General features: G+C 49.8%; 1 protein-coding gene across 1 annotated transcript in view; it reads right to left on the bottom strand.

Annotated features, from left to right (window-relative positions):
- NRDC (nardilysin convertase) overlaps positions 1-27,885 on the bottom strand; it is a 1,316,087-nt gene that overhangs the window by 382,497 nt on the left and 905,705 nt on the right. The window contains exon 20 of the mRNA XM_085602630.1: positions 1,973-2,123. Coding sequence (XP_085458756.1) covers positions 1,973-2,123 — 151 coding nt within the window. The remainder of the gene's footprint in view (positions 1-1,972; positions 2,124-27,885) is intronic.

The following is a 27,885-nucleotide window of genomic DNA, read 5'->3' as shown; positions in this document are numbered from 1 at the left end:
CCAGGGCCGGCTCCAGCAATGTCCCAGGGTGCCCCCCTCCCCCGGGATATTGCAGTTTTCAATGGCATGGCGGGAGCACTAAGACACGTTTAATCACTCACTTATTCAGTCAGTCACGCACCCACTAAATCATCCACTCAGACACTCATACACCCACTCATCTACGATAAACCTTGGCGTATATCTATATATATATACATGTATATTACACCAACAGCTTCCTTCTCAGGAGACCAAGTAGTACGCACTTACAGGATTCTTTGTTTACCCCAATTTCCTTTATTTATTCAATAGCATCCAGTTCCAAGGAAATACCTTTCATTGGAACTGGATGCTATTGAATAAATAAAGGAAATAGAGGTAAACAAAGAATCCTGTGAGTGCGTACTACTTGGTCTCCTGAGAAGGAAGCTGTTGGTGTAATTAATTACGGCATGGCTCTGCTGCAGTTTCGCGCCGGATGAAGAATCGCCAGGGGTCTAATAGAATGGAGCCAAAATGGAGTAATATATATATATATATATATCAAAGGAAGAGATGCTGTCGTCGGAGGCCCCCAACCCTGCAGGGCGGTCTTGACTAACACAGAAGACAGCGATTTCTGCAATAACAATCCAAACAAGAAATGCGTCAAGACCCGGTTCCTGGAAAAAGGTGCTTTATTGCTATTGGCGCAGGCAGTCACATGACAGAGGCACCTGACGCGTTTCAGCATTCGCTTTTATCAAAGGTGTATCCTCATTAAGTGCAATGTCCCAGGTGTGCCTGATCACATGCCCGTCAGTAGGCCACACTTCAAGTCCCATAATGCACTTTGTGAGACAGCATACTCCATGTGTGATCTTCGTGATGTTACCAACTCCTGTCTCACAATCTTGATAGTAACAGGTAAGTATGGCCATACGGGATATAAGACTGGTGCACTTACACGTTGTTGCCCCAAAATGTCAATTAAGCGCTGGGTCCAGGACCTGTTGAACAGAGGCGTCTGCCTCACTCCACTCCCTTTCTCGTGTCCCGTCACATTGTCGCCGGCAATCCTTAGGCTTGTGACAGGGCGAGCGGGTCATGCCCCCCCTATTTTAACATCAAAGGAAGAGATGCTGTGACGGGACACGAGAAATGGAGTGGAGCGAGGCAGACGCCTCTGTTCAACAGGAGTAATTCGCTGTAAAGGTATATGCGGTGAAATTTTTTGCATTGTAATGGTAATGAATTGTAATGGCATATGTGTTGTCATAACCGTGTTGTGGTGGTTGTTTCCCCAATAAAGTACACTTATAAATACAGAGGTTACATGATCAGACAATGAGAATTATATAAATAGGCAAAACAATCTCAGGGAAACTAAATAGATGGCAGATTGACCAGTATCAAACTGAGTAGTGAACACAACTACAATTACTCAATATTACAAATTAATATGAAAATGGCCAGTTAAAAGACCTTTTATTACATTTCAACCACTTATAAAAGACAACCAGCTTCACCTGTGGGAAGGTGATTTACCCTGAAAATGGGAATGGGCACTGGAAGTTAGATCAGATGGGTCTATCTTAGGACAAACTGTGAGGAAAAAGTTTGGTTTTCAACATTTAGGATTAATTGTGACAGCGAACCAACGCAGTCTTAACAAGGATCACATATTGTCAAGACAAAGGCCTGCTCAAGATTGTCCTATTGAGATCTTCATTAGCTTCATCTCAGTTAAGGAAGCACAAGACTTTATACCCTATTTCCGCTGAGGAAATAGTAATGTGAAAAATAAAAACACATCTGGACCAGATAATCTTCTGGTAGGATTTATCCTATTTGCTAAATCTATTGTGGAACATATAAAGTCAATATGAATATGGGCAATAAACCAATACATGATTATTCAATATTTCACTAACAACGTTAACGTCTACATTAAAGCTGGATGAGGACAAGAATATACGATGATAACTTCAAAGTAATTACAGGTACTTACAGGTAGTTTATGATCAAATCCCTTCACTTTAATAACTAGTCCGTGTTCTCCAGCAACAAGTTTGTATTCCAGTTGTGCCACATCAGCATCATATGCAGGCTCTGCAAGATTCTGAGCAAGTATATTCACGAATATATCAAACAACACCAATCTGCAAAGGAACAACAGACTAGTTCGCTAGCAAATCAAAAGCAACATCGCTGAGTTTTGAGTGACAAACATTTCTCAAACCCTTCTCTATACTCTTACAGTATATCCCATCTTCATATAATGATCATGATACAGAGTATATTCCCAAACTCTCTATTAGTACACATTTCAGTTATTTTAAGAACCGGGATAATTACCCTACATGTAACATTTTGCATTTATATGGTTGCTTTCTTGACTGCCGTACCTTTATGAGACAATCCGTAAGAGACAAACAGCTGATCAGTTTTTCAGAGTTGTTTTGAACGATATGAGATAACATTTAAGACAACGCTTAATGTCCAAGGTGTGGAGAGACCTTTTAGTTGGGTATTTTCCGATTTGGGGAAAAATACGATAGGTTAATTGAAATGAAATTGCAATGGAACCTTGGGGATGAACCTTGGGTTTGTTCTGAGAAGCACATAATCGTCAGTGAAACTCAAGAGGGGTTCCAATGTTGTAAAAGACTGAATTTCGCTGACTCTTCTAGAAGTGAGAGATCTGCCTTGTGAATGGGCTTGAAAGGAGGTTTCATAAGCTGCAAGAGAACTATGTTGAGATGCCCTTCTGGGTGAGGAGAGCGTACTGGGGGTGAAGCTCTTAACAACCACTTCCTGAATTGTTTGACTATTCTTGTGGAATAGAGAGAAAAAGAATGTGTGGAGTGTTTGTACCTTGAAATTGTAGCTAGGTGAACCTTCACAGCCGCATTAACCAGTCCTGATCTGGCTAGTGGCAGTAGGTGGGGTAGAATCTGTTTAGGTAATGCTTCCAAGGGATGCAGGTTATTTTGCTGACACCATGAGCAAAATCTATCCCATTTCAACCTGTACGTCTTGTTTGTTAATTCAGCTCTTGCTTTAGCTCTACAGTTTCGAGAGAGGTCTATGTCTTGGAACTTGCTGAATTCAGGAGCCATGCATGTAATTAGCGAGATGCTGGTTCCAGGTAAAGGATCTGGCCATTGTTCATCGTTAAAATTGTCTGGATCTTTGGCAGGAGGATGGGATTGGACTCCGACATTAGCAGGAGCTCTGTAAACCAACGCCGCCTAGGCCACTTGAGAGCCATTAGAATGAGGCAACAGTTCCCCAATTTAATTAGTTGAGAAACTTCAGTATGAGAGGGAGGGGCGTATGCATAAATCCTGGACCATCTTATTAAAAGAGCATTATCCCATGACCCTGGGAAAGGGTATCGACTGTCATAGAACTGGCATATGGCATTCTTGTCTGTCGCTAAGAGATCCTATGCTGGTTTGCCCCAGCGTGATAATATCTTGTCCAGCTCCAGCTGATCCAATTCCCACTTGTGGCAATTGTCTCTGGTTCTGCTGAGAGTGTCTGCTTAGTTGTTGTTGACTCTTGACACATTCTTGGCTTTTAGAGGTATTTTGTGGGCTGTGAGCCAGTTCCAAAGGTCTTGAGCCTCCTGAGAGAGAGTTGGAGACATTGTTCCTCCTTGCTTATTGATGTAATACATGCTGGTTGTATTGTCTGTACAGACCTGCACGGAGGCTCCAGCTATTCGTGACAGAAAAGCTTGTAGAGTGACATAGATCGCTTTCCGTTCCAGGCGATTGAGGTGCATTGATTTTTGTAGTGCGGGCCATTTTCCCTGGATTTGCAGGTCTTGAATGTGAGGCCTTCTGAGATGAGATATTTGAGACCAAGATGCTATATTTGAGACCACCATGCTAATATTTCTTGCATCACTGGGGTAATGCTGATCAAGTCTTCAAAGGATCCTTCTGATTGAATCCATTGAACCTGAAGCTCTTCTTGCAGTGGCTTCATTTTTAGGCGTACCAGTGGAATGAATATGCTACTTACCAGTATGCATCTGTTCTTGGCATGTAGGGCTGCTGACATTCATATCTGTGCATAGATCGCCGCCTAGTGTTGGGTCCGGATGTTTGCACGTTGTTGTCCTGGAAGAGTCTTCGAAGTATCCTTGGATAGGTGACTCCTCCCATGGACTACAGTGCGCATGGGCATCCTCTCCATCCTCAGATTGTTTTTCGCCATTGTGGCAGTGATGGAGTAGATACAGAAAGTGATGACCATGCTTGCAATAATTCTGAGAGCTGCAGCTGCGACAGGCGCCGGGGAGGAGGGAGGGCGATATGAATGTCAGCAGCCCTACATGCCAAGAACAGATGCATACTGGTAAGTAGCATATTCAGTTCGAGGCATGTGGGCTGCTGAATTCATATCTGTGCATAGAATACATAGCAGTGCCCTCTATTGGCGGCGGCTACCCGTGCCAGCTGCAGCGGTCTGAAAAAGTGTTTTGAGAACAGCCTGTCCTACAGCTGCCTGCTGTTTTGACTGCACATCTACGCAATAGTGTTTTGTAAATGTGTGTGTAGTGGACCATGTGGCTGCTCTGCATATATCATGCAGGGGAATATTTCCTAGGAAGGCCATGGAAGCCCCCAACTTGCGTGTTGAGTGGGCTCGTGGTGGAATAGTTAATGTGCGTTTTGCCTTTTGATAACAGATTTGAATACACTTAACTATCCATCTGGCTATCCCTGCTTTGGAGATGGCGTTACCTTTGTGGTGTGGGGCAAAGGCAACGAATAGTTGTTTTGTCTTCCTGAAGGGTTTAGTCCTGTCGATGTAGTACATGAGGGCCCTCCGTACATCTAGTGTATGTAATGCCCGCTCTGCAACAGTTTGTGGGTTTTGGAAGAAAACGGGCAGTTCAATAGTCTGGTTCATGTGGAACTGCGATATTACTTTGGGCATGAATTTGGGGTTGGTACGTAGTACGACCCTGTTGGCGTGAACCTGAATAAATGGCTCTTGAACGGTTAGTGCCTGGAGTTCACTAACTCTTCTTAGGGAAGTGATCGCTACCAGGAAGGCTACTTTCCAGGTAAGGAATTGAATCTCGCATGAGTGTAGAGGTTCAAAGGGTGGACCCATCAGGCGTGTGAGGACCAAGTTGAGGTTCCACATTGGAGCCGGTGGGTGACTAGGTGGAATGACTCGTTTGAGTCCTTCCAAGAATGCTTTGATGGCAGGCACTCTGAATAGAGAGAGGTGCTGCCTGGTTTGCAGATAGGCTGATATTGCGGTCAAATGGACACGTATAGAGGTGTACGCCAGATTGCATCGGTATAGGTGTAAGAGGTAACATATGATGTCGTGGATGGATGCGTCCAGCGGGTTAATGTCATTATTACCGCAATAAATGACGAACCTTTTCCATTTGGCTGCATAGCAAGCTCTTGTAGTGGGTCTCCTGGCCTCCTTGATGATGTCCATGCAGTCAGGTGGCAGATTGAGATAGCCAAACTCTAGGACTTCAGGAGCCAGATCGCCAGGTTCAGCTGTTGCGGATCTGGGTGCTGAACCTCTCCATGGTTCTGCGTCAAATGCGCGGGTTTGATCCGCAGCCTTTGATGCGGTACCACGGAAAGTTCGAGGAAGGTGGTGTACCACGGCTGGCGTGCCCACGTGGGAGCAACTAGGACGAGTGTCAGGGAGTGTTGTCGGAGTTTGCGAGCCACCAGCGGTATCAACGGTGCTGGGGGAAAAGCGTACGCAAATCTGCCGGACCAGTTCATCCATATCGCATTGCCCTGCGACTGCGGATGTGGGAATCTGGCGGCGAAGCTTTGGCATTTTGCGTTTTCGCTTGTCGCGAATAGGTCTATCTCTGGGTGACCCCACTGCTGGAAGTACGGTTGGAGTACTGATGGGTGTAACTCCCACTCGTGCATCTGGTGGCTGTGTCTGCTGAGCAGATCCGCCATCTGGTTGTCCTTGCCGGGGAGGTGTTCTGCCATGAGGAACATGTTCCTCTGAATGGCCCACTTCCACATGCTCTGAGCCAGATGAGACAACTGTGGAGAGTGTGTCCCTCCCTGTTTCTGTATGTAGTACATTGCGGTCATGTTGTCCGTCCGGATCAACACGACCTTGTTGCACAGATGTACTTTGAAAGCCTTCATGGCCAGGAAGATTGCCATCAGTTCCAGAAGGTTGATGTGCATCTTCTTCTGTTGTGTCGTCCATAGTCCCTGCACTGTGTAGTGTAGTACATGAGCTCCCCATCCCTGGAGAGACGCGTCCGCTGTCAGTACTATTTGTGGAACAGGCTCTTGGAACGGTCGCCCCTTGCAAAGGTTTTGTGGATTCCACCAATGCAGAGAGTTGTATGCCCGACCGCTCACCAACACTAGGTCTTTCAACTGTCCTTGAGCCTGATTCCACTGACGTGCTAGGCACTCCTGAAGTGGGCGCATATGTAATCTCGCGTGCGGGACTATGAAGATGCAGGAGGCCATCATGCCTATCAACTGCATAAACACTCGCGCTGGAAGCGAGTGATTGTGTTTGAACTTGGAGATCAGCAGTTGTATGCTGTTGATCCTCACTAAACTTGGCTGAGCTGAGGCCGCCAGAGTGTCTATAGTCGCGCCCAGGTACTGTTGTACGTGTGCGGGCTGGAGATGGGACTTTGGGTAATTTAGTGAGAATCCCAGACTGTGAAGAAGGTGAATGGTGCGGGACATATGGCTTGCACATTGCTGGGCCGACTTCGCTTGAACGAGCCAGTCGTCTAGGTAGGGGTAGACGTGTATATGCTGCCTCCGTAAGTGTGCTGCCACCGTAGCTAGGCACTTCGTGAAAACCCTGGGCGCTGTTGTCACGCCGAAGGGAAGGACTTTGAACTGATAGTGCTGCCCCTGAACAGTAAACCTGAGGTATTTTTTGTGTGAGGGGTGGATGGGTATGTGGAAGTACGCATCCTTGAGGTCCAGTGATGCTAGGAAGTCTCCCTGCTTGAGAAGCGGAAGGACTTGCTGTAGAGTGAGCATGTGAAAGTGCTCTGAAAGAATGTACTGGTTCAGGGGTCTCAGGTCTAATATAGGCCTGAGCGACCCGTCCTTTTTTGGAATTAAGAAGTAGAGGGAGTAAACCCCCGTGCCCTGCTCGTGGATGGGTACGAGCTCGATAGCGCCTTTTAGAAGCATACTTTCTACCTCTTGCTGTAAGAGCGTTAAGTGCTCTGAGGACATAGGACGGTTTCTTGGTGGTATTGTGGGTGGAGTGGAAGTTAACTCCAGACAGTAACCGTGTTTTATAATATCTTTGACCCACCTGTCCGTGGTGATGGAGTTCCACGTGGACAGGAACCGTTGTAGCCTTCCCCCGACAGGTGTTATGTGGTCGGGAGGAAGGGAGAGGGCGTCACTGCTTGTTCTTGGGGGAGGACCTGGTGTTGCCGTAGCCACGTCCTCTGCCCTTGGTACTGGAGCCACGATAGCCACCTCGGGTGTTCTTATCGTAGGTGGTCTGCGTATTACCCTTGTTATATGTTTGTTGTGACCCCTGTCCTCTACCTGCCCCCTTGTTTCCGGGGCGACGAAAGGAGCCGCTCCGAAAGGACTGAGTTTGTAGGGCGCCCATGGACTTTGCAGTGTCCGTGTCCTTTTTTATCTTCTCGAGGGTGGTGTCAACCTCAGGTCCGAACAAAAAGTCGGGGTTGACGGGCTGATTGAGTATATTGTTTTGTACCTCAGGCTTGAATCCTGAGATACGTAGCCAGGCGTGACGTCGTAGGATGACGCTAGTGTTGATGGCCCTGGCAGCCGTGTCTGCAGCGTCTAGTGCACATTTAATGGCAGCATTTGTGAGTAGCTGTCCCTCTCTGATAAGGATTTCTGCACCTTCTTTGTAGGGGTCAGGGAGGTGCTGAAGAAGTTGCTCCAGTGTGTCATAGTGCGCTCTATCGTAGCGAGCGAGGAGCGCTTGAGTGTTAGCTATGCGCCATATGTTTGCAGCTTGTGCGGCAACTCGCTTGCCGGAGGTCTCTAGCACCTTGGACTCTTTGTCCGGGGGAGGAGCGTCACCCGTTGTCTGCGAGTGTGCCCTCTTGCGGGCATTCGCCACAACGATGGAGTCGAGTGGTAATTGGCCTCTGATGTAAGTAGGATCCCCAGGTGCTGATCTGTATTTTTTATCGATCCTGGGGTTTATCACTCGTGCCCTGGTGGGTTCCTTGAAAATGTCAGTGGCTGGCTTGAGGACCCCCTTCAACATTGGCAGAGTCTTTACATGTCTTTCTGAGGATGCAAAGGTGTCCATTAGAAAGTCATCTTCGATGATATCAGAGTGAAGCTGTACATCATGGTTGTTTGCCGCACGTTCAATCAGAGCGTTGAACGCCGCAGTATCCTCTGTGGGTGATGTTTTTGGCCCATATAGTTGTGTGTCCTGTGCATCAAGAGGTGCACTGGGGTCTGCAGGGTCGCCCCAAGTTTGGTCAGGGTCCTGCTGGTCATCAGGGTCCGTGTCCACATGGTAGGGGACTTGTTCATCCAAGTAGTCCCCCAATGCATCCGTGTCGGAGCGTGTGGGGGAGGCCCGGTGTGGGTCCTGGTAGGGTGAATAGAAGGGTTCATACAGGAGAGGTTCTGAGTCCACAGGCAGCTTCCTCTTTAGCGGGATCCTGAAAGGCTCCAATGGCGGTTCCGAAGTTATCCTTCGGCCGTGGAGAATCATCCTGCCAGTGTCGGCGTCGATGACGTGTGACGGAGACGGCTCGACAGGTGTAACCGCAGTTTTGGTGACCTGTGTCCTGAGTCGAAACGCCTTCGGGATTGTGGGTGGAGGCAAGCCGAAGGTAATGCTGGTCGGCACCGACGAAACCGCCGGAGCCGAACCGGAACCCGACGGGTCCTGGAGGGCGTCCTTGGATCTGCAGCCTGGCATCGCGCCAGGCCGTACTCGGGGCGCCTTAGAGGTCGTGGCCCCCGCCAGGGTCGTCGAGGCGGCTGCAGATATCTTCTGCGCCCGTGGCGCATCGAGTCGAGGTGCGGAGATCACCGTCGACGTCTTCGACACGTGAGGTTTTGGTGTCGTCGAGGGAGTGCTGCGAGGCGTAGCAGGCGGGACGGCCCTCGGTGTCGGTGGCGTCGACGCCGGTAACCGGGCAGGTTTGTCGGCGCCGATGACCTTCTTCCGTTTGTCGACTCCCATGTCGCCCGTCTCGAGTTCGGCACCGAAGTCTCTCTTGGTGCGGTCGGTGCCGACCCGGTGCGCTGGCGTCGAAGGTGTTGAAGGCCTCGATCCGACTAGCGCCACTTTCAGTTTCGGTTTCGTAGGAACCTGAGCAGCTTTCGGTTTCGGTTTCGTGGAAGGGAAACCAGCTGGCTTAAGCGGTAATGGCTGCCGCTGAACGTCCGAGGCCGGGCCCGAGGGCGGGGCCGAAGGACTGCGTGATAGGTCTCGGGTAAGGCCCGAAGGCGATCCCTCGACCGGAGCCATAGTCTGTGGCGCTGGTGAAATTTCGGTCTGAACAGGTAGGCCTTGTTCATCATCGGAGCTACTCTCTTCGGCTCCTAAGGCCTCCTCGTCGTCTCCTACCTCGGTGTCGTCTTCACCTCTGTGGAAGAGTGACTCGTCGGCCTCGTCCGATCCGGGTTCGTGTTCGTGTTCGGAAACGGGACTGGAGGGTAAGACTTCTACTTCTTCGACGTCGTCAGCCTCGTCGAAGATGTCAGCTGGGGCCGGTGCCGCGTGCTGCGCTTCGAGCCTCGCCGCTCGACGATTCCGCAGAGTCTTCTTTGAACGGAACCGGGCACAGGCCATACATGTCGATTCGTCGTGGTCCGGCGAAAGGCATTTGTTGCACACCGGATGGACGTCGATGTGTGGGTACTTCGCATTGCATACCGGACACCTTTGAATGGCGTCCTGGATTCCATCGTCGAAGTAGAGTCGATGGACAGGCAAAAGCGAACAAAGTCGGTGCTGAAAGTTAGTAAACTAACAAAAAGTATCGAAACCCGATCGATAAACAGTACCGACGCGAACTAAAGGCCTTGTGGCCTCGACAAAAGTTTTTCCTAACTTGAGCTAAGATAGCACATCCGAACCCAATGGCGGAAAAAAACAATCTGAGGATGGAGAGGATGCCCATGCGCACTGTAGTCCATGGGAGGAGTCACCTATCCAAGGATACTTCGAAGACTCTTCCAGGACAACAACGTGCAAACATCCGGACCCAACACTAGGCGGCGATCTATGCACAGATATGAATTCAGCAGCCCACATGCCTCGAACCTGGGTTTATTGCGGAGATCATATCCAGGAGCGACTTGAAAGGCCGCACTGAAGAACAAGTTACTTACCTTCGGTAACGCTATATCTGTAAGAAACATTAGTTAGTTAGATTCCTTACCTTAGAATATCCCCAGGCGTCGTCTGCGGCTCCGCGTCCGTCGGCGTGATCGCCGGGATGACGTCATCGGAGTACGTAGACGCCGCCCTCGCGCGCTGACGTCAGTTCTTGTACACAGCTTTCCGCGCCAGGAATGCAGAGCCATGCAAGAAACCGACACTGGTGCCATGAATCTAGGGCCCTGAAAAGGATGACCATAACCCTAGATATCAGTTTGCAGAATGGGGAAGATGGGTGGGGTGGTAAGGAATCTAACTAACTAATGTTTCTTACAGATATATTGTTAACGAAGGTAAGTAACTTGTTCATCTGAAAGAAACACGTTAGATTCCTTACCTTAGAATAGATACCCCAGTAAGATCACACCAGGAAGTCCTGGAGAACGGAACGGCCAAAGAAGCCGTCTCCCCGGACTTGGCTGTCCAGGCAGTAATGCTTGGCAAACATGTGCAGCGAGGCCCACGTTGCTGCCTGACAAATGTCCTGCAGAGGGACTCCCCGTCCCAGAGCAGTAGTAGCCACTGTGGCCCGAGAGGAATGGTCCCTCAGCCCCACAGGAGGTTCCTTCTTAGCCAAGGAATAACAGGCCTTAATGCACAAAACGACCCACCGAGAGATGGTTCGCTTGTGCACCGCCCACCCCTTCTTAGCGCCCACATAGCCAACGAAGAGTTGGTCGTCCACCCGTAACTGTTACGTGCGGTCCAGATAGAAGGAGAGCGCACATTTTTGGGCCAGACGGTGAAGCCTCTCTTCCTCTTTCGAGGGATGCAGAGGGAGAAAGAAGGTGGGCAATGCAACAGCCTGGCTGATGTGAATGGCAGTAACCACCTTAGGGAAAAAAGGTGGGCAAAGTGATGGTTTGCCCAATGTGAAAGGAGGTGACAACCTTGGGAAGGAAGGATGGACGAATCCTGAGAGCAACCTTGTCCGGATCGACAGAGAGGAAAGGAGGTTTAGAAGAAAGAGCCTGGAGCTCACTCACTCTTCTGGCAGAGGTGATGGCAACCAGGGAAGCAGTCTTGAGAGTCTTGAGAGTCAGAAGACGAAGAGGACAGTTATGAAGTGGCTCAAAAGGAGCGCACATCAGATAGTTTAACATCCGATTTAAGTCCCACTGAGGCATTATGAAAGGGACAGGAGGAAACATGTAAGTAATGCCCTTAAAGAATCTAGCAACAACAGGGGACTTGAAAAGAAAAGGCTGATCAGGAAGCCGTAAGAAAGCAAAAACAGCTGAAAGATATCCCTTGAGGGTGCCCAGAGCAGAGCCCTGATGGGCCAGGTAAAGAAGGAAGAGGAGAACCTCAGAAAGAGGGGTGGAAAAGGGATCCACAGCCTTTGCTGTGCACCATGCCACAAATTTGTTTCACCTGCAGGCGTATACCGTTTTAGTGGAGGGACGCCTGGCTGCCAGAATGACATCACAGATTTCAGGAGGCAAGTCAAATGGCATCAACTGTCGCCGCTCAATCTCCACGCACGGAGGTGGAGGCTGGACAGGTTCGGGTGGAGGACCGTCCCCTGCTGCTGCGACAGAAGGTCCTCCTGAAGAGGCAGTCGAATCGGGGGATCGATTGACAGACTGAGTAGCTTGGGATACCAGTATCTTCGTGCCCAATCCGGAGCCACAAGGATGACTTGGGCCCGGTTGCGCCTGATCTTCAGCACTCTGGGCAGAAGTGGTATAGGCGGAAAAGCGTACAACAGACCGCAACTCCACTCACGACGAAAAGCGTCTCCGAGCGAGTACTGCCTTGAAAATTCCAATGCGCAGAACTGGTGACATTGCGCGTTCACTTCGGTGGCGAATAGATCTAACCAAGGCTCTCCCCACTGCCGAAAGAGGCCTTGCGCCACGTCCGAGTTCAGACGCCATTCGTAACCATCATGCACCGGCGGCTGAGTTCGTCCGCCCTGGCGTTCAGAGAGCCCGCTGTAGGAGAGTAGGGTCTGCTTTCTATGTTCACCCCCACTTTTTGCTTTTGCTTTACTGGTTTTCGACTTAGATGTGGCTGTGGGCCTGCTAATCAGACCCACAGCCCTGCTGTTCTCTCTCTAAATTGATACTATGTACTTTAGGTGCATAACCCATTTGGATAGGATCACCTTATTGGCCCCTGTACAGTGTACCTTAGGTACCCAGGGCATAGGTGTACCCTAGGCCTACCAGGGGCTGCAGCATGTATTATGCCACCCCTGGCCTGGCCTTCCATTATGACACAACTGGCTGATCACTCAGCTGGGGCAAGGTCGTGTAATCACCCCTTGCTTAGGTGTAGTATTCCTATACCTAGCTTACATCTAGACACATGTGTACCTATCAGCCACTCCTATGGCAGGCCTTAACAATCCTGGAGGCAGAGTGCTTGGTAACATGTGAGATGGTACTCTAGCATGAGCTGAGCCTGTCTGCAGCTTTCGGAACCATGTCCTTATAGCTGTTCTATGATACAGCCTACCATATACACTTAAAGTGCCTTATAATCTTAAACGGTTATGGTAACTATGGTTTGGCTGTATCAAAACATGTCGTGTAAGGTGTCTAACACTTTGGAATAATACCCCCATGCCATTTCTGGCAATGAGGATATTATCCCTCCCTTCTAGAGGGAGAAGACATGTTGTAACCTACTTACCCGGTTAAAGTTAACCAGAGCCCCAGCATCACAAAATGGATGCTGCTGCCACAGACACGAGTCTGACCTCCTGCTGCTGGGAGTGATCCCGGCAAGGGAGGCTTGGACAATAGGTTTCCTGCCTTGGGAGGTGCGAGCAGCACCCCAGACAGGCCTTAGTGTATTGGGGCAGGGAGGGATGAAAAGAATGAGACATGCCTGGGGGGCACACAAGGTGTCCCGTGCACAGTCCAGTTCAAACCGGTGCTGGGGCTCTCCAGCCCCAGTCCTGGCGCGAAACTGGACAAAGGGAAGGGGGTGTAACCACCCCCCCTCCCAGGTCCCACCCATAAGGCGTGACCTAGCAGGTAACCCAGCCCCCCAGATTTGGATAAGAGTGGTAGCTGGGCCCCAGGAGATTAGATTATCCTGAACCTGCAACTTGAACAGAAACTCTGGACCTTCGACATTCGACGAAAGAAGACTGAAGAATCTCCCTTGTGGCCAAGGAGTGGCTACCCTGTGCAAACAGGCACCATCAAGAGACTACCCTTTGCTTTGCTGAAGTTCTACAAGGGACCGACTGCAGGGCCCGACCAGAGCCTTGACTTCCAGACTTCTCCGACCCTGATCCACATCCACAGCCGAGCTGAGATCCGTGGAGGCGACGAGAGACGTGGGACCGGCTACCTGGGAAAAGTGGCGAGTATCTTCCAGCGCAGCTTCTGAGGCACCCTCGAAGTTGTGCACCGGGGATTGAGAAGCCCCAACCCCAAGCACCATCTGCACCGAAGATCAGCCCCCCACACTCCACGAGTCCTGCGTGGGGCCCTTCTGCATTTTCCTGATTGCCGCGCCTGTCCGGTTGCTTGCCCGTTGGCTAGTGGCCTTTGTGATGACGCATCCAGAAATCTTCACTGCTGGTTTGGCTCCTCCAGACTGGCTCCCGCTTCCTTGCAAAAGAGAAGCACCCCAGACCTTCCTGGTCTGCACAAGAAGCAAGTCCTCCGTTCTTCGTGGGTTCCGCTTGCCAATGCTTGGTGAGTCCTAGTCCAACTTCGACGCCGCCGACAGCAAGAGCCTTCGTGGGACAGCTCGCCTCCTGGTCCTGGTCGTCCTCGACGTTCCCTGGTCCTCGTGGCTGCAGCGACAAGCTTCACCTTCACCTGCAATCTTCACGACATCGCCTGGTTCCTTTCTGGTTCCACGTGGTCACTGGCTAGTGACCTTGACTCTGTCCCTTCTGCTTGCAGGTCTCCTCTCTTCTTGATCCCAACCTTGGGATCCACAGGACACTCTTCACTGACTGCCTGTCAGCAACTTTCCTTCAGTCATCCATAGAAGTCCACGACAAAACCCGACGCAAGTTCACACCTATGCACCCGCAGCCCGTGGGCTAGGTAACTTGGGTACTTCGGTGCTCACAAGGGTAGTGACTATCCTAGGGTCTAGTTTCCGAGTCTCGACTCTCTAGTTGCTTCAGAAGTGTCCTTAAACTGTTTATTTCAGAACTGTCCTATTTCTATCGACTATACGCATTACGCGTGAGTGTTTCCACTCTGCACCTGAATCCCGTGGGCCTCCCACTTCCTAACTGTTGCTAGTGTAGTGTAGCCCCAGCGATTCCCTAGGCCTAGGCCTATTCTATTTCCGTGACAGTGGTCCTTATACCACTTACTTAGTATATGGTTTGCGTGGCTCCTGGGGCCTAACTGTATTACTTACCTGTGTGACTTAATGTATGCTTAAATAAGACTGTGTTGTACTTACCTCTAATCTCATAAAGAGTGCTGAGGGTTTGACTAGAATAAATACATTTTATATATATATATCTGTTGTGGTGTCCTTTCATTTGGTATTCAAGGGATTATATATGGTATCACAGCTGGCTTCACATGCCATTCAGAGTTTAGCCTAAGACTGCTCTTGTCCATGCTACCACTAGGATAGCTGGTCTATAAGGTTGACTTTACAACCAATCACCATAAGGGTTGTTTGGACTGATATAAGGTGTACACTAGAACTAGTGACATCATACATCAGGCCAACTTCTCACATTGGTGAGCAGCGGTTGGGATCTGAGCTTGCTATAGTAATACCATTGTAATCTTGAGATACTAAATTGAAAGATCACACAGATATTGTCTAGGTACATATATGTGAGAAGTTGGCCTGATGTATGATGTCACTAGTTCTAGTGTACACCTTATATCAGTCCAAATACCCTTATGGTGATTGGTTGTAAAGTCAACCTTATAGACCAGCTATCCTAGTGGTAGCATGGACAAGAGCAGTCTTAGGCTAAACTCTGAATGGCATGTGAAGCCAGCTGTGATACCATATATAATCCCTTGAATACCAAATGAAAGGACACCACAACAGATATATATATAAAATAAAGTGTATTTATTCTAGTCAAACCCTCAGCACTCTTTATGAGATTAGAGGTAAGTACAACACAGTCTTATTTAAGCATACATTAAATCACACAGGTAAGTAATACAGTTAGGCCCTAGGGGCCACGCAAACCATATACTAAGTAAGTGGTATAAGAACCACTGTCACGGAAATAGAATAGGCCTAGGCCTAGGGAATCGCTGGGGCTACACTACACTAGCGTTAGTTAGGAAGTGGGAGGCCCACGGGATTCGTGTGCAGAGTGGAAACACTCACGCGTAATGCGTAAAAGTCAATAGCAATAGTACAGTTTAGAAAACGGTAGATTTAGGACACTTCCGGAGTAGCTAGGAAGTTGAGACTTGAAAACTAGACACTAGGATAGTCACTATCCTGATGAGCACCGGAGTACCCAAGTTACCTAGCCCACAGGCTGCGGGTGCATAGGGGTGAAGATGCGTCGTTTTCGTCGTCGACTCCTATGGATGCCTGAAGAAAGATGCTGACAGGCAGTCAGTGAAGAGTGTCCAGTGGATCCCAAGGCTGGGATCAAGAAGAGAAGAAACCTGCAAGCAGAAGGGACAGAGTCGAGGTCACTAGCCAGTGACCACGTGGAACCAGGAAGGAACCAGGCGATGTCGTGAAGATTGCAGGTGAAGGTGAAGCTTGTCGCTGCAGCCAGGAGGACCAGGAAGCGTCGAGGACGACCAGGACCAGGAGGCGAGCTGTCCCACGAAGGCTCTTGCTGTCGGCGGCGTCGAAGTTGGACTAGGACTCACCAAGCCTTGGCAAGCGGAACCCACGAAGAACGAAGGACTTGCTTCTGGTGCAGACCAGAAAGGTCTGGGGTGCTTCTTCTTTGCAGACAAGCGGGAGCCAGTCTGGAGGAGCCAAACCAGCGCAGAAGATTTCAGGGTGCGTCGTCACAAAGGCCACTAGCCAGCGGGCAAGCAACCGGACAGACGCGGCAAGCAGGAAAATGCTGAAGGGCCCCACGCAGGACTCGTGGAGTGTGGGGGGCTGATCTTCGGTGCAGATGGTGCTTGGGGTTGGGGCTTCTCAATCCCCGGTGCACAACTTCGAGGGTACCTCAGAAGCTGCGCTTTAAGTTACTAGCCACTTTTTCCAGGTAGCCGGTCCCACGTCGCTCGTCGCCTCCACGGATCTCAGCTGTGCTGTAGATGTGGATCAGGGTCGGAGAAGTCTGGAAGTCAAGGCTCTGGTCAGGCTCTGCAGTCGGTTCCTCGTAGAACGTGGGCAAAGCAAAGGGTAGTCTCTTGATGGTGCCTGTTTGCACAGGGTAGCCACTCCTTGGCTACAAGGGAGATTCTTCAGTCTTCTTCTTTCGTCGAATGTCGAAGGTCCAGAGTTTCTGTTCAGTTTTGCAGGTTCAGGATAATCTAAAGTCTTGAGGCCCAACTCCCACTCTTATACTAATCTGGGGGGCTGGGATACCTGCTAGGTCACGCCTTATGGGTGGGACCTGGGAGGGGGTGGTTACACCCACTTCCCTTTGTCCAGTTTCGCGCCAGAGCTGGGGCTGGAGTGCCCCAGCGCCGGTTTGAACTGGACTATGCAAGGAACACCTTGTGTGCCCCAGGCATGTCTCATTCCTTTCAGCCCACCCTGCCCCAATACACTAAAGGCTGTCTGGGGAGGTGCTAGCACCTCCCCAAGCAGGAAACCTATTGTCCAGGCCTCCCTGGCTGGGATCACTCCCAGCTGCAGGAGGTCAGACTTGTGTCGTGGCAGCAGCATCCATTTTGCGATGCTGAGGCTTTGGTCAGAGGCCAACAGTTGAAGTATGATTTTAACATGTCTTTCCCTCTAGAAGGGGGGAATAATATTCTCATGTCCAGAAATGGCATGGGGGTATTATTCCACAGTGTTAGACACCTTACACGACATGTTTCGATAAAGCCAAACCATAGTTACCATAACCGTCTAAGATTATAAGGCACTTTAAGAGTATATGGTAGGCTATATCATAGAACAGCTATAAGGACAAGGTTCCGAAAGCTGCAGACAGGCTCAGCTCATGCTAGAGCACCATCTCACATGTTACCAAGCACTCTGCCTCCAGGATTGTCAAGGCCTGCCATAGGAGTGACTGATAGGTACACATGTGTCTATATGTAAGTTAGGTATAGGAATACTACACCTAAGCAAGGGGTGATTACACGACCTTGCCCCAGCTGAGTGATCAGCCAGTTGTGTCAAAATGGAAGGCCAGGCCAGGGGTGGCATAATACATGCTGCAGCCCCTGGTAGGCCTAGGGTACACCTATGCCCTGGGTACCTAGGGTACACTGTACAGGGGCCAATAAGGTGATCCTATCCAAATGGGTTATGCACCTAAAGTACATAGTATTAATTTAGAGAGAGAACAGCAGGGCTGTGGGTCTGATTAGCAGGCCCACAGCCACATCTAAGTCGAAAACCAGTAAAGCAAAAGCAAAAAGTGGGGGTGAACATGGAAAGCAGACCCTACTCTCCTACACAACCCCCCCCCCAAACTTAGGGACATTAAACTAACCTTGACCAGTTGAGTCTTCATGTTCTAAGTGGAAATATCTGGAGAGTCCATCTGCATTGGCATGGTCAGTCCCAGGTTTATGTTCCACTGTGAAGTCCATCCCCTGTAGGGAAATGGACCACCTAAGAAGTTTGGGATTTTCACCCTTCATCTGATTTAGCCACAAGAGGGGCTTATGGTCTGTCTGAATCTTGAAGTGAGTGCCAAACAAGTATGGCCTCAGCTTCTTCAGGGCCCAAACCACAGCAAAGGCCTCCCTCTCAATAGCTGACCAACGTTTCTCTCTAGGGGTCAGCCTTCTACTTATAAAAGCAATGGGCTGGTCTTGACCATCTACATTCAGTTGTGAAAGAACAGCTCCCACACCTAACTCAGAAGCATCTGTCTGGACAATGAACTCTTTGGAGTAGTCTGGACTTTTCAGAATAGGTGCACTGCACATGGCCTGCTTCAGGTCATCAAATGCTTTTTGACAGCTTACTGTCCACTGAACTTTCTTTGGCATCTTCTTGGAGGTCAAGTCATTAAGTGGTGTCACTATGGACCCATAGTTCTTAACAAACTTTCTGTAGTACCCAGTCAGGCCCAAGAAAGCTCTGACCTGAGTCTGGGTAGTTGGAGGAGCCCAGTCCTTTATGGTCTGGATCTTGCTCTCCAGTGGTTGACCTGACCCCCACCAACTAGGTGGCCCAGGTATACAACCTTGCTCTGCCCTATCTGGCACTTAGTGGCCTTGATAGTGAGGCCTGCCTTTTGCAGGGCCTCTAAAACATTCCTCAGGTGGACCAGGTGATCCTCCCAGGTGGAGCTAAAGACAGCAATATCATCAAGATAAGCTGCACAATAATCACCCAACCCAGTAAGGACTTGATTCACCAACCTTTGGAAAGTGGCAGGTGCATTCTTCAAACCAAAGGGCATTACCACAAATTGATAATGTCCTCCTGGGGTCGAGAAAGCAGTTTTGGCCTTTGCACTCTCAGCTAGTCTGATTTGCCAGTAGCCTGCTGTTAGGTCAAATGTGCTCAAAAACTTAGCAGCTGCCAGTCTGTCAATGAGCTCATCTGCCCTAGGTATTGGGTGGGCATCTGTCCTAGTGACAGCATTGAGCCCTCTGTAATCCACGCAAAACCTCATCTCTCTCTTACCATCTTGGGTGTGAGGTTTTGGCACAAGAACTACAGGACTAGCCCAAGGGCTCTCTGAAGGTTCAATGACTCCCAGCTCCAACATCTTTTGTACCTCAACTTTTATGCAGTCCCTGACATGGTCAGGTTGCCTGTAGATTTTACTCTTCACAGGCAGACTGTCACCAGTGTCCACCTCATGGGTGCACCAGTTTGTCTGACTTGGGGTCAGAGAGAACATATGTCTGTAGGATTGCAGAACCTGTCTGCAGTCCTGTTGCTGATGGACAGTGAGGCTGTCAGAAAAGACCACACCATCAACTGAGCCATCATCAGGGTTCTGAGTCAACAGGTCTGGGAGAGGGTCACTCTCTTCCTCCTGCCCCTCATCTGTAGCCATGAGTAGCCCCATGTCTGCCCTGTCAACATATGCCTTCAATCTGTTGACATGAAGCACCCTGTGGGGGCTTCTGGGAGTCCCAAGGTCCACCAAGTAGGTGACTTCTCCCTTTTTCTCAACAATAGTGTGGGGTCCAGACCATTTGTCTTGGAGTGCTGCTGGGGCCACTGGCTCCAACACCCACACTTTCTGTCCTGGCTGGTAAACAGTCAGTACAGCCTTTTGGTCATGCCAAGCTTTTTGGAGTTCTTGGCTTGCCTCAAGGTTTTTAGAAGCCTTCTTCATATACTCTGCCATCCTGGAGCGGAGACCAAGTACATAATCCACTATGTCTAGTTTGGGTTGTCTGAGAGGTCTCTCCCATCCTTCCTTCACCAAACACAGGGGTCCTCTTAAAGGATGCCCAAACAAAAGCTCAAAAGGGCTGTAGCCAACCCCCTTTTGTGGGACCTCTCTGTAAGCAAACAGAAGGCAGGGTAAAAGGATGTCCCATCTTCGCCTAAGCTTGTCTGGTAATCCTTTTATCATTCCCTTTAGGGTCTTGTTGAATCTCTCAACAAGCCCATTGCACTGTGGGTGATAGGGTGTGGTGAACTTATAGTTAACACCACACTCCTTCCACATTGCAGTCAAGTATCCTGACATGAAGTTAGTACGTCTGTCAGAAATGACCTCCTTTGGAAAGCCCACTCTGGAGAATACTCCAAGCAGGGCCCTTGCCACAACAGGAGCTGTTGTGGTCCTCAGGGGAATTGCTTCTGGGTACCTGGTGGCATGGTCCACTATCACCAGTATGAATCTGTGCCCAGATGCTGTTTGTGGGTCCATTGGTCCTACAATATCTATGCCCACTCTTTCAAAGGGGACCCCCACCACAGGTAGTGGTATGAGGGGGGCCTTTGTGGTGCCACCTGATTTGCCACTGGCTTGGCAGGTGACACAGGAGCGACAAAACTCCTTAGTATCTTCTGACATATGGGGCCAGTGAAAGTGAGGGACAAGCCTGTCCCAAGTCTTGTTCTGGCCTAAATGTCCTGCAAGGGGAATATCATGGGCCAAGGTTAGAAGGAAGCCTCTGAACTTCAGTGGTATGACCAACCTCCTGGATGCACCAGGCTTGGGGTCTCTAGCCTCTGAATACAGTAGCCCTTCATCCCAATACACTCTATGGGTACCTTGAGCATTCCCTGCAGCCTCAGCAGCAGCCAGCTGTCTGAGGGGTTCAAGAGAGGGGCAGTCTAATTGAGCCTGCCTCAGATCTGCCCTTGAAGGTCCCCCTGTCCCAAGAAACTCAACCTGATCAGGTTCAAGTTCTTTTAGGACAGTTCCTTCAGGGCTCTCAGAATCATCCTCCTGGGAGGGCTGATCCACCACCTGAGGCAGGGGGGAAGGCACAGCCTTAACCCTACTGCTCTTTCTCTTGGGTTGTGACTGGTCCATAGTTTCAGGATCCAGCACTTGTTCAGTGGTGCACTTTTTGGCCTGTGACCTGGTCACAGCAAGGACATGTGCATCTATCCCCAGCATTTCTGCATGGGTCCTATACTCCAATTCAGACCAAACTGAAGTTTCAAGATCATTGCCCAGTAAACACTCTACAGGAAGGTCTGAACTAACAACAACTTTCTTGAGGCCAGTTACCCCTCCCCAGGAGAAGTTAACAATAGCCACACTATGGGAGGTAGTGGCATTGCTAGCGTTGGTCACTAGGTAATTCTCACCTAGTATGATCTGTCCAGGGTCCACAAAAGCAGGTGTCACCATTGTGACACTAGCTCCAGTGTCCCTGTAGGCCTGAGCCATTCTTTGGTTGATAAAAGGAGTCTGTCTGTACTTGCCCAGGTTACTGGGGCCTACAGTAGAGGACAAAGCTAAGTCCCCATCACAGATCAGAACAGCCCGAGTAGGTACTCTGACTAGGCCAGAATCCTCCTCAGTTCCCAGGGTTAACCCTACTACACCCTTTTGCTGGGAACCACCACTTACAGCTGAACTAGGGGGTACAGTTGCCTTAGGGGCAATGGTGGCTGGGGGCTTATCCTTTTTGGTGCACTCACTAAACCAATGTGAGTTGGACTTACAATAGTTGTACCATGGTTTCTTTTGGCCATCTTTCTTTTTATCCTTTTTGGGACCACCCTCCCCCTGAGCCTTTTGGGGGCCTGGTGAAGACTTCTGGTCTTTTTGTTTCTGCTCATTACCCTTCTGGTCTGCCTTTTTCTGATCACCGCCCTGGTTCTGGTTTTTCTGCTTAACTCTAGTCCTGACCCATCTATCTGCCTTCTTTCCCAATTCTTGGGGAGAAGTCAGATCAGAATCAATCAGGTGTTGATGCAATAGCTGGTTTTGACAGTTGTTAAGTATTTGCTCTCTCATGATCAAATTATACAATCCTGTATAGTCCTTAACCTTACTTCCCATTAGCCAGCCTTCCAGAGCCTTAGTGGCACAATCTACAAAGTCAGTCCAGTCCTGAGTCTGTGTCTTCTGGGTATCCCTGAACAACAACCTGTATTGTTCAGTGGTTAGGCCAAACCCATCAATCAGAGCACTCTTCAGGACAGTGTAATTATCTGCATCCTCATCACTAACTGTGAGGAGCTTGTCTCTGCCTTTCTCAGAGAAGGAGAGCCACAAGATAGCTGCCCACTGACTTTGGGGTACCTGCTGTACTTTGCAAGCTCTCTCCAAAGCAGTTATCCATTTGTGGATGTCATCCCCACACTTGTAGGGAGGGACAATCTTGCTCAGGTTTCTATTATCATAGTGCCTGTCTCTATCCTTAGGGATATTGCTGCCACCAGTGGGTTCTGACCCACTCAACTTTTGTTCTCTAGCCAGAGCAAGCTTCTCTTTGGCAAGGGCAAGTTCTTCCCTCTGAATCCTCAGATTAGCTTCCCTCATTCTGGCTTCATGCTCCTTTCTCTCAGGGGAAGTCATTCCCCTGTGAGAGGAAGCATTAGAGATGTTAGAGACATGGGAGTGGATGGATTCCCTTGAAGGGGATCTGTCCCTCCTGCTTCTCTGTGTAAGCCTACTTGGGGGTCTGTAAGGGGGGACCCCATGCAAACTCCCATGTAAGCTTAGGTTAGCCTGGCTAAGTCTTCCTACTTGGCCCTGGCTGTCTACCTCTTCATCTGAAGTCTCCTCTGACTCCTCTGTGGTGGGTAGACCCTCCTCTGTACCTAGGGTACCTGCCTGAGATGCCCTAATAATGTCATACTCCTCTAGGAGTTGTCTTAACTGAAGGAGGGTAGGGTTTGCACCCTGTTTTATTCCTCTGGAGGTACACAAGTGTCTCATCTCCTGGAATGTTAAGGTATCATATCTAGAGGGGGTCTTTTGCAGACCTGATCCTCCTGAGGGAGCATCTACTTGATCTCCTCTCAGAGACATGATCTAGTGAGGGTGTGGTGTGTGCACCTACCTACACTAGTTGTATCTACTAAACCTCTCTAGTAGTTGTAGTCAGGGTGTGTTACTCCCTTCAACCTACAACTACAAAGTCCAGTAGGACTTAAGTATTATAATCTATGTTATATGTACCTAGACAATATCTGTGTGATCTTTCAATTTAGTATCTCAAGATTACAATGGTATTACAACAGCAAGCTCAGATCCCAACCGCTGCTCACCAATGTGAGAAGTTGGCCTGATGTATGATGTCACTAGTTCTAGTGTACACCTTATATCAGTCCAAATACCCTTATGGTGATTGGTTGTAAAGTCAACCTTATAGACCAGCTATCCTAGTGGTAGCATGGACAAGAGCAGTCTTAGGCTAAACTCTGAATGGCATGTGAAGCCAGCTGTGATACCATATATAATCCCTTGAATACCAAATGAAAGGACACCACAACAGATATATATATAAAATAAAGTGTATTTATTCTAGTCAAACCCTCAGCACTCTTTATGAGATTAGAGGTAAGTACAACACAGTCTTATTTAAGCATACATTAAGTCACACAGGTAAGTAATACAGTTAGGCCCTAGGGGCCACGCAAACCATATACTAAGTAAGTGGTATAAGAACCACTGTCACGGAAATAGAATAGGCCTAGGCCTAGGGAATCGCTGGGGCTACACTACACTAGCGTTAGTTAGGAAGTGGGAGGCCCACGGGATTCGTGTGCAGAGTGGAAACACTCACGCGTAATGCGTAAAAGTCAATAGCAATAGTACAGTTTAGAAAACGGTAGATTTAGGACACTTCCGGAGTAGCTAGGAAGTTGAGACTTGAAAACTAGACACTAGGATAGTCACTATCCTGATGAGCACCGGAGTACCCAAGTTACCTAGCCCACAGGCTGCGGGTGCATAGGGGTGAAGATGCGTCGTTTTCGTCGTCGACTCCTATGGATGCCTGAAGAAAGATGCTGACAGGCAGTCAGTGAAGAGTGTCCGGTGGATCCCAAGGCTGGGATCAAGAAGAGAAGAAACCTGCAAGCAGAAGGGACAGAGTCGAGGTCACTAGCCAGTGACCACGTGGAACCAGGAAGGAACCAGGCGATGTCGTGAAGATTGCAGGTGAAGGTGAAGCTTGTCGCTGCAGCCAGGAGGACCAGGAAGCGTCGAGGACGACCAGGACCAGGAGGCGAGCTGTCCCACGAAGGCTCTTGCTGTCGGCGGCGTCGAAGTTGGACTAGGACTCACCAAGCCTTGGCAAGCGGAACCCACGAAGAACGAAGGACTTGCTTCTGGTGCAGACCAGGAAGGTCTGGGGTGCTTCTTCTTTGCAGAGAAGCGGGAGCCAGTCTGGAGGAGCCAAACCAGCGCAGAAGATTTCAGGGTGCGTCGTCACAAAGGCCACTAGCCAGCGGGCAAGCAACCGGACAGACGCGGCAAGCAGGAAAATGCTGAAGGGCCCCACGCAGGACTCGTGGAGTGTGGGGGGCTGATCTTCGGTGCAGATGGTGCTTGGGGTTGGGGCTTCTCAATCCCCGGTGCACAACTTCGAGGGTACCTCAGAAGCTGCGCTTTAAGTTACTAGCCACTTTTTCCAGGTAGCCGGTCCCACGTCGCTCGTCGCCTCCACGGATCTCAGCTCTGCTGTAGATGTGGATCAGGGTCGGAGAAGTCTGGAAGTTAAGGCTCTGGTCAGGCTCTGCAGTCGGTTCCTCGTAGAACGTGGGCAAAGCAAAGGGTAGTCTCTTGATGGTGCCTGTTTGCACAGGGTAGCCACTCCTTGGCTACAAGGGAGATTCTTCAGTCTTCTTCTTTCGTCGAATGTCGAAGGTCCAGAGTTTCTGTTCAGTTTTGCAGGTTCAGGATAATCTAAAGTCTTGAGGCCCAACTCCCACTCTTATACTAATCTGGGGGGCTGGGATACCTGCTAGGTCACGCCTTATGGGTGGGACCTGGGAGGGGGTGGTTACACCCACTTCCCTTTGTCCAGTTTCACGCCAGAGCTGGGGCTGGAGTGCCCCAGCGCCGGTTTGAACTGGACTATGCAAGGAACACCTTGTGTGCCCCAGGCATGTCTCATTCCTTTCAGCCCACCCTGCCCCAATACACTAAAGGCTGTCTGGGGAGGTGCTAGCACCTCCCCAAGCAGGAAACCTATTGTCCAGGCCTCCCTGGCTGGGATCACTCCCAGCTGCAGGAGGTCAGACTTGTGTCGTGGCAGCAGCATCCATTTTGCGATGCTGAGGCTTTGGTCAGAGGCCAACAGTTGAAGTATGATTTTAACATGTCTTTCCCTCTAGAAGGGGGGAATAATATTCTCATGTCCAGAAATGGCATGGGGGTATTATTCCACAGTGTTAGACACCTTACACGACATGTTTCGATAAAGCCAAACCATAGTTACCATAACCGTCTAAGATTATAAGGCACTTTAAGAGTATATGGTAGGCTATATCATAGAACAGCTATAAGGACAAGGTTCCGAAAGCTGCAGACAGGCTCAGCTCATGCTAGAGCACCATCTCACATGTTACCAAGCACTCTGCCTCCAGGATTGTCAAGGCCTGCCATAGGAGTGACTGATAGGTACACATGTGTCTATATGTAAGTTAGGTATAGGAATACTACACCTAAGCAAGGGGTGATTACACGACCTTGCCCCAGCTGAGTGATCAGCCAGTTGTGTCAAAATGGAAGGCCAGGCCAGGGGTGGCATAATACATGCTGCAGCCCCTGGTAGGCCTAGGGTACACCTATGCCCTGGGTACCTAGGGTACACTGTACAGGGGCCAATAAGGTGATCCTATCCAAATGGGTTATGCACCTAAAGTACATAGTATTAATTTAGAGAGAGAACAGCAGGGCTGTGGGTCTGATTAGCAGGCCCACAGCCACATCTAAGTCGAAAACCAGTAAAGCAAAAGCAAAAAGTGGGGGTGAACATGGAAAGCAGACCCTACTCTCCTACAATATAACATAGATTATAATACTTAAGTCCTACTGGACTTAGTGGTTGTAGGTTGAAGGGAGTAACACACCCTGACTACAACTACCAGAGAGGTTTAGTAGAAACAACTAGTGTAGGTAGGTGCACACACCACACCCTCACTAGATCATGTCTCTGGGAAGAGATCAAGAAGATGCTCTCTCAGGAGGGGCAGGTCTGCAGAAGACCCCCTCTAGATATGATACCCTAACTTTTCAGGAGATGAGACAATTGTGTACCTCCAGAAACTTAAACAGGGTGCAAACCCTACCCTCCTTCAGCTAGTACAACTCCTAGAGGAGTATGATGCTCTTAGAGCCTCACAGGCCAGAACCCTAGGTACAAAGGAGGGTCTACCCACCACAGATGAGTCAGATGGGACTTCAGATGAAGAGGTAGACAGCCAGGGCCAAGTAGGAAGACTTAGCCAGGCTAACCTAAGCTTACATGGGAGTTTGCATGGGGTCCCCCCATACAGACCACCAAGTGGGCTTACACAGAGAAGCAGGAGGGACAGATCCCCTTCGAGGGAATCCATCCACTCCCATGTCTCTAGCATCTCTAATGCTTCCTCTCACAGGGGAATGACTTCCCCTGAGAGAAAGGAGCATGAAGCCAGAATGAGGGAAGCTAATCTGAGGATTCAGAGGGAAGAACTTGCCCTTGCCAAGGAGAAGCTTGCTCTGGCTAGAAAGCAAAAGTTAAGTGGGTCAGAACCCACTGGTGGCAGCAATATCCCCAAGGATAGAGACAGGCACTATGATAATAGAAACCTGAGCAAGATTGTCCCTCCCGACAAGTGTGGGGATGACGAACAAGTTACTTACCTTCGGTAACGATGTATCTGTAAGAAACATTAGTTAGATTCCTCACCTTAGAATATCCCCAGGCGTCAGACTGGATCCGGAAGATTTTTCGTCAGCAATACCCCTTGCGCGTCGCTAGGCGTCGTCTGCGGCTCCGCGTCCGTCATCGGCGTCGTGCGCCGGAATGACGTCGGAGTACTTAGACGCCGCCCTCGCGCGCTGACGTCAGTTCTTGTACATAGCTTTCCGCGCCAGGAATGCAGAGCCATGCAAAGACCGACACTGGTGCCAAAAATAAAATCTAGGGGCCTGAAAAGGACAACCTTAACCCTAGATGTCAGTTCGCAGAACGGGGAGGATGGGTGGGTCGGTGAGGAATCTAACTAACTAATGTTTCTTACAGATACATCGTTACCGAAGGTAAGTAACTTGTTCATCTGAAAGAAACACGTTAGTTAGATTCCTCACCTTAGAATAGATACCCAAGCAATACCATCCCCGGTGGTGGGTCTGCGAACCAAGATCACACCAGAAAGTCCTGGAGGACAGAACGGCCAAAGAAGCCATCCCTCCGGACTTGGCTGTCAAGGCAATAATGCCTGGCAAACGTGTGTAACGAAGCCCACGTCGCCGCCTGACAGATGTCCTGCAAAGGGACTCCCCGTCCCAAAGCAGTAGTAGCCGCTGTGGCCCGAGTAGAATGGGCGCGCAGCCCAACAGGAGGGTCCTTTTTCGCCAAAGAATAGCAAATTTTGATACACAAAACGACCCACCGAGAGATGGTCCGTTTGTGCACAGCTTTCCCCTTCTTAGCGCCCACGTACCCAACAAAAAGCTGGTCGTCCACCCGGAACTGTTTCGTGCGGTCCAGATTAAAGGAGAGCGCACGTTTTGGGTCCAGACGGTGGAGCCTCTCTTCCTCTTTGGAAGGATGCGGAGGCGGAAAGAAGGTGGGCAAGGTGACAGACTGCCCAAGATGAAATGGAGTCACCACTTTCGGAAGAAAGGAAGGACGAGGCCGAAGGACAACCTTGTCCGGATGAACAGAGAGAAAAGGAGGCTTTGAAGATAAAGCCTGGAGCTCACTCACCCGTCTAGCCGAGGTGATGGCTACCAGAAAAGCAGTCTTAAGAGTCAGAAGACGAAGAGGACAATTGTGAAGAGGCTCGAAGGGAGCGCACATCAGGAATGTCAAGACCAGATTCAAGTCCCACTGAGGCATTACAAAAGGGACAGGAGGG

Source organism: Triturus cristatus, chromosome 4_2 (assembly GCF_964204655.1).
Source record: "Triturus cristatus chromosome 4_2, aTriCri1.1, whole genome shotgun sequence".
NCBI classification, from domain to species: domain Eukaryota; kingdom Metazoa; phylum Chordata; class Amphibia; order Caudata; family Salamandridae; genus Triturus; species Triturus cristatus.
Note: the sequence above shows the minus strand (reverse complement) of the source record. Positions and strands in the feature narration are given on the sequence as shown.